Source organism: Echiichthys vipera, assembly GCF_963691815.1.
Source record: "Echiichthys vipera genome assembly, chromosome: 2".
NCBI classification, from domain to species: Eukaryota; Metazoa; Chordata; class Actinopteri; order Perciformes; family Trachinidae; genus Echiichthys; species Echiichthys vipera.
Genome location: NC_139827.1, coordinates 23,532,851 through 23,540,087, shown reverse-complemented (window position 1 = coordinate 23,540,087; position 7,237 = coordinate 23,532,851). Strand labels below are relative to the sequence as shown.

At 40.3% G+C, this 7,237-nt stretch overlaps 1 protein-coding gene across 1 annotated transcript; it reads right to left on the bottom strand.

Moving 5' to 3' along the window:
• Nucleotides 1-256: 256 nt before the first annotated feature.
• tmed1b (transmembrane p24 trafficking protein 1b) lies at nt 257-5,758 on the bottom strand. Its single transcript, XM_083927304.1, has 5 exons — nt 5,496-5,758; nt 3,856-3,953; nt 3,557-3,746; nt 1,760-1,927; nt 257-1,530 (listed from the first exon to the last, which is right to left on the bottom strand). The coding sequence occupies exons 1-5, from the start codon at nt 5,691-5,693 to the stop codon at nt 1,480-1,482; spliced, it is 705 nt and encodes a 234-aa protein (XP_083783430.1). The 5' UTR covers nt 5,694-5,758; the 3' UTR covers nt 257-1,479.
• Nucleotides 5,759-7,237: the final 1,479 nt, after the last annotated feature.

The window sequence follows — 7,237 nt, the reverse complement described above, 5'->3', positions numbered from 1 at the left end:
TCAGTGTTTCTGGAGCTTCCGCATCTGAAATGTGTCTTTACACTGTTCTTGAAGACGGGGATTGACTGTAATATCACTGTAGCAGCACTTTCTACCTATATATAGTAGAGTTGTGACTGTACAGAAGTCCTGATGGCTGGTTTAAAGACACAGTTTCTGAATAAGGGCTGTGAGCATTTATCTGTGGATTGAGCTTTTTATACTTTCACAGTATTTATAAAGCACCTTCACCTGCTTTATAATAATTGAAGATATGGAAATCTCACTTTTACAATAAGGGACCTTTAAAACTATGACAGGTCGCCCTGCATATGATTTAATTTGATCATGAAACATGTTATTGTTAACAGCACTAAGATTTCTCATGATATTCATGCGTGATATGCACGTAATCAAAGAACACATTTAAAAACATTATTCTGTTACCGTTTTTTATTTTCCAAAGACAACTCACATCAAACCGAGTATTTCTTGTGTAAAAAAAATGCATTTATTGTCAATGATTTCCATGTAAACCTGATTTTTACGTATTCTATATAACATGTAATGGACGTCTGTTCTTATATATAAAAAACACTTTGAGCAGAATCAAAATGTCACATTCTGTTGACACAAACATACATTTGTAAGACAAAAAAAAAGTTTGATCATCTAGAAGAAAGAACAGAAAAGCAGAGACACACAAACACACTAATTTATCCTGATACATATCTGAACTGACATACATACTACATTTTTGTCTGGAATAGTACTAACACATTGTAAATTATTGGCGATCACACTGCAAATCACCCCTTTTTCTTATTCTACATTCTTGTTTGTCGACACGTCACCGTGGACTTGAACTGGCACGTGAAAAGTAATCAGTAACGTCTCAAAAGAACAAACCATCAACGCAACCGTAACCAAGGAAACACCTGGTCAGATGGACAAATCACTGATACAATGGAAAGCTCTTAAGCTGTGAGGAAAAACAAATACGCCAACAACACTATTGCACATTGTTATCCCTTGTAAACCAGCAGCACAGGATCAGTTTCTTGATCTGAGTTGTGTCATATAACAGACCGTTAACCTTAGGGAAGAATCATTTCACCTTTAACAAAAAATTCATACAGCCTCTTGCCAGTTTCACAAACATAGGACAGCAGCTAATCTACTCTTTTTTTTGATCAGTCTATGTATGTAATGCCTTTCAAAATGTATTTCCTCATTGGTAAGATTTGACATTAAAGGCACCACATGAAATGAAATAACCAAATTAATTTCCTCTGGTTACCCTTTGTGATAAAATAATATTTAATTACTGTTCACAAACTTATAAACAAAACACAAAAAAATCCACTAAAAAGGATGTTGAAGGCTGATGTTAATGTAGACTTAATGAAAGATAATAGAGCATTGTCTGAATGGGTAACCAGCTGAACATGTTGAATTAGATTTCTCTCCTTGTAGGCTGTCTTTTATCAAATAATCCCTCTACGTGCAGACCCTCCGCCTATCGTCGAACAGTTTACGGACAGTGTAGACCTAGGAATGGAGAGAAAAAAAACACAGATAGATAGATTCCCACGCCTTCTTTAACATCAAATTCAAGGAATTTCTAGGCCTAATTCCCTCAAATTCAAAGACCCAACATGGCATTGTTTGACACACTAATCAAAGTTAACAAATTTTAGGGATTTTAAGGACTTGTGGCATGATGTTGGATTCAAACTGTGTCTGTCTGTGCTTTGTGGTGTGTCAGGGCTCCATTTACCTGGGTGAGGGCCACACACAGCATGACCAGCACACTGGCACAGGACCAGAATGAGACCCTCCACAGGTTGTCTTCCAGAAGGTTTCGGTCCCGTGCCTCGAAAGCCCGCAACACTGTCTGCATCTGCCGGCTGCGCTCCAAGCGTCTGTGCAGAGAGTCCATGGACTCCTGAGGAAATTGTGAGGAAAGTTTTAGGTATTTCAAAAATAGCGGTGGGTGTAATGAGAGAGAAGTGGAAGTAAGGTACAGAGAAGATGGTGTAAAAAGTACACAGGCTTTTTTTTATTTCGTTGTCAACACATCCTCTGTACTGGAGGACTGTGGTAAACAGTGGCGGTAATGGCTGACTGCTACAACTTGCCAAGAAAATGTATTACATTTATTTTGCCCGTGCCTGTATGGATTTTGTGTTAAAGGTCCCCTTTTTTAAAAAGTGAGATTTCCATTTCTTTTTTTAAAGCAGATGAAAGTGCTATATAAATACTGTGAAAGTATCAAAAGGTTCAATCCACAGAGAAATGCACACGGCCCGTTTTCAGTAACTGTGTCTTTAAACGATCCGTCAGAACTTCAGGATGGTGGTGATGTATACATATGTAGAGAGGGTCGCTACAGTGCCGTTACAGTCATTCCCCCGCTGAAATGATGGTGTAGATGCGGAAGACCCGGAAAAAGGAGAACACTGGGCTTTTTAATGTGTTTTTTGAACATTAAAGCATGTAAACATGTTCTAGTAGAAAACCAAAATACAAGTATGGAAATTGAGCATAATACGGGACCTTAAATGTCAGCCTGTCAGCTGGCAAATCATAATATTGGGTCATGTTACCATCACTGTGGTTTAGTCTAACTAGTCTGACCTGCAGATGTAGCTCATGTTTCCAGCTGGTGTTAGCCGTAAGGAGTTTTCTAGTACACGCATATTAGTAAAAGGTTAAGACTGACGCATTTCAATATTTTCCATATTGTCAGCAGATCCCACGAAGACCAAAAACGATACTTCCCCACTTCCTCAGCCTGTTTGTGTTGCTCAGCCTCAAGCTCATTTTGTTCCTACTGAAGATAAAAAAAAATGAGGCCAAAGATATATAGTTTCAAAAATAAAAAGAGGCAAAATAACTGAATAAAACAACAGCTTACTGTAGTTCAAGCAATAATTACTAAAAAAGGATTAAATAGTGCATTTGTCGGGGACTATTTTCAACTGTGGATTAATATACTTAAGTGAGTATATATCGCAACAGGACGCTGTCTGTGGGACTGACTCAAAATAAACTACAGTACATATGTTCCCCGTACTAGGAACACGTCACCCAGTGCAACAATGGGGCTCACTGATGTGCTTAAAACTTTTTTGAACAATGGATTTAAATAAATCAAGCTTTGGCTAAACCCATAACATGCATTAGTGGGATCAGTTGATTGTTGGCTTTGGTCTTTTCATTGGATTTAACAACAAGAAAAAACATAGAATACTGCCGGCCTTATCCTCTGAACAGCCAAGCTGTATGTTTAATGTATTCGTATTCGGTCCAGAGGCAAGCACCACAGGAGTGTACAGATCTTAACCTTTACACTGTTCATGCTAAATTAAAAACATGAATAATCTGACCTGGACAACACCTACACAAACCTGTCACAACTATCTCTCCTCTTAATCCCTTGATGTTGTGTAGACAGGATACACGGTAGAGCAAATACGCCTGCAGCAGGGGGTTTATTAAGTGGTCAGCTGCATACTGAACTAGATTTCCCTTTTTAAACATTCATTTCTTAAACCACAAACAAACATCTCACCCGGATGTCCTCCAGCTTGTACTCCAGAAGGCTTCCGTCAGGCTCCTCTAATCCCGGCCACTCTTCATCTCCGCCCACATCTCCTCCTTGACCTTCGATGATGATCTCAAAGAACACCATCTTTTCTGAGAAGCGACTGAAGCTGTTGTCAAAGCAGATTTCATAATCTCCCTCCACCGTGGGCTCCACGCTGGGATAACAGGAAATAAAGTCAAGGATGAAACAGACAGATCCAACACAGCCGGCTGAGTAATGTGAAATATGTTCAAGGATTCAGGCTAATGTGAGGTAGCACTTACACATGGACTCCGTCAGAGCGTCGAGACTCGATGATGAGCCGGATGCCTTCTGGGGAGATGATGGTGAAGTCTATGTCCATACCGGCGCCCGCTATCACCTGCATGTGCACAGACAAATACTTGCAAAGCTACCCATTTTCTTGCAGAACATCTTTTGGCACTTTGTCTTTATGGAGGTAGTGACAGTACAGATACAGACAGGAAATACTGTATGCCAGGAGAGACAGGGGTATGACATACAGCAAAGGTCCCCAGCCTGGTAACATGGTGTGCTGCGCTAACGTGGTGTGCGTCTAAACCAACAGCGAAGCCACTAGGCCACCAGGTCCCCGGAAGAAAAACATTTCCTAGAGAGACTGTGTGCATTTCAAGAGAGAGCTTACTGTTGGACTGAGACTCACCCACTAAACAAACACACTGCTGACTAAAAGAACCTTACACTATAAGACGTGTCCCTGTGTAAATAAGTGTTTCTGAGTGATTTGTACGTTGTTAGACAGAAGTAGAGCTGAAATGATTAGTCAATCATTTAATAGTGGACAGACGGAGGAGCCCTTTCTCTAAAAACTCGTTCAGCTTTGCTGTCACAAGGAACAATAAAGGGAAGCGTTTCCTGGCCAAAGCAATTACTCTTTATAACACCTCAGATAACTCTTAGCTCTATAGCTTCTGTTCCAACCATATCCCACTGTGGTGCTCCTTCACTAACCTTGAACGTAGTGAATTTGCACATATTTATATAGAGACATAACATATATTTATAGTGTTCTGTATTGAGCTATTTTAATTTATTTTATTTGTGTTTATTTTCAATTGATTTCAATAAATAATGAAATGTCTTATAGTGTTGATATGTATATTTATTTACAGTGTATTAACTGTTTATGTGCAATGTCAGTATAACCTGCTACTGCAACATAAGAATATGCCAATTTGGGATCAATAAAGTCCATCCGTCCATCCAAAACATTCCCCAAAGACACTAATTCCACCATCACTTATGTGAATATTTGCTATTTTTCTTCAACCTCTGTGATATTAAATTGAATATTTTTTTATTCCATTTTTATTTTTTGGACAAAACCAATCTGAAGACATCACATTGGGCTCTGGATCATTGTGATGGACATTTTGAATTATTCTCTGTCATCTGACTTGATTAATGGAGAACATCATTGTTAGGTGCCTGCAGCACTCGACTGTGCACACAGAGCTCCTGTGGAAAAGTGTTAAATTAAGTCTGATGATGAGTGGACCAAACATTATGAGCTGACTTTACAACAGACATGTTATCCTTTTTTTAGCTGTTCCCTGAGCCAGGACCAGGATGACCAGAGGTGACCAGGATCCAATACTTTAAGTACACGTACTATAAACAACGTGTGTATCATCTCATTTCCTGCAGCACATTTTGTTATCACTTGCGGTCATTACTTTCCGGAAGTACTTTATTTCTATTGCTGCATACATAAATAAAGTTTGATTTGACTTTTTTTCACCGTTCCTGGAGAACGTGAGCTACAGTGCGTGGTTGTTGGACTGGTCACGTTGACTCGTGCATTATTAATGGAGGAATATTAGCTGTCATGAGCTCACAGCTGCAGTTTAATGCTGGCATATAAAACATATATAAGCGTTACCTGATACTCGACCTCCATCGTCCCATTCTTTATTGCTGTTTGGTAGAAACACTCGGTTCTTCCGGCTTGCAGCAGAAACGTGAACTCGCTGTCCAGGCTGTGTCCGAAACCGCTCACGGACCCGAAACACCACGAGAACACTACCGCGAGGACAAGCAGCCGTCCTCCGCAGCCCTCTTTCCTCCGGAGAAGCTCCATGGTGAAGATATTCCCGAAACACAGGGTTATCTAATTCCAGCCATCTCCCTTCGCATCCTTCTCTCTTCTTCCGCAGCAGAACTTTGCGGTGTTGTGATTGGACAGAACCCCGAGCGCGAGGACGATGCTGCGGACCAATCAGAAGAGGAAGAGTAGCAAAGTTTCTCCAATCACCGCAGAGCTGAGGTCTGCCCCTGATTATACTGCTTTATTTTGTAAAGGATGGCTTTATTTAAACATTAATTCATCATTTAGTAATATGTTTTAGGTAAGTATTGGTTGTTCACCATAAGAGCCATTTTTGGGTTGCCAGTTTGTGAAAAACTCTCTTGCTGCTGCTGCAGACGACTGTACTGTGTAATTAGTAATTAATTCATTTTTGTGAATATGAAGCAGCTGTACCAAAACAATTTAAAGTGTTAAACTTCTGAGTTACCAAGGTGAAGTGAAATTAACTATGGCTGATAGGGCATAATGTTAATTTATGTTGTGTGTGTGTGAGAGTCAAATTGTATGGTCACACTTGTGTTGCTTCTACTGTATTCTTAAATTTGTTGTTTATGCTTTATATTTATATATAATAGTTTGTCTTTCGACATGTATTGAAATGTGCTATATAAATAAAATTACCATTGCCATTTATTTTTTCCTTTATTGCAATGAGGAGGGTGGCTGGAGTCTCCCTTAGAGATAGGGTGAGAAGTTCAGCCATCCGTGAGCAACTCGGAGTAGAGCCGCTGCTCCTTTGCGTTGAAAGGAGCCAGTTGAGGGAGGAGGCCTCTGAGAAGGTGGAGAGATTATATCTCCCCACTGGCCTGGGAACGCCTCGGGATCCCCCAGTTAGAGCTGGTTAATGTGGCCCGGGAAAGGGAAGTTTGGGGTCCCCTGCTAAAGCTGCTGCCCCCGCTACCCGACCCCGGATAAGCGGTGGAAGATGAGTGAGTTATTGCAAGAGAAAAGACTGCGAGGGAGCTCCATCACAAGTCAGTTGGGTCAGGCCTTTTGTTACCCTTTGCAATTATTAGTATGGATATCATCTCTGTGGTACAACATTTCTAATATTGTTATTTTATTTATTCTGATTATTTGTTTATATTGTGATGATATTGATCCAGCTTTGTGTCGCCTGCAGAGCCTTACAGGGTGGAGGCGGGTCCTTTTTGGGCCTGATCCCTTCCTACAGCTCTCTCAGTCCCTGTTTATCAGGTGGTTGAGGGGAGGAATAAGGTGACCCAGGCCTTTCTTTCCATTTCTTACTTACTTTTTTTTTTTTTGTGCATTACTTTTTATATTTTTATCTTGACAGAAAATAGCATGCATACAAATTACCAATGTCGTTTAAAATCCATTTTTCCATGAATCACATGGTGATAGACTGACGTCCTGTCCTGGGTGTACCCCGCCTCAACCCCGATGTCAGCCCCCCTTGACCCCGATAGGTCAAGCGGTTATAGATGGATAGATGGATGGATGGTATATTGTGCACATGCACCTACAAATATACATGCATCTAAATGTAAACAATTAGCATTTTTTTTCCCTTA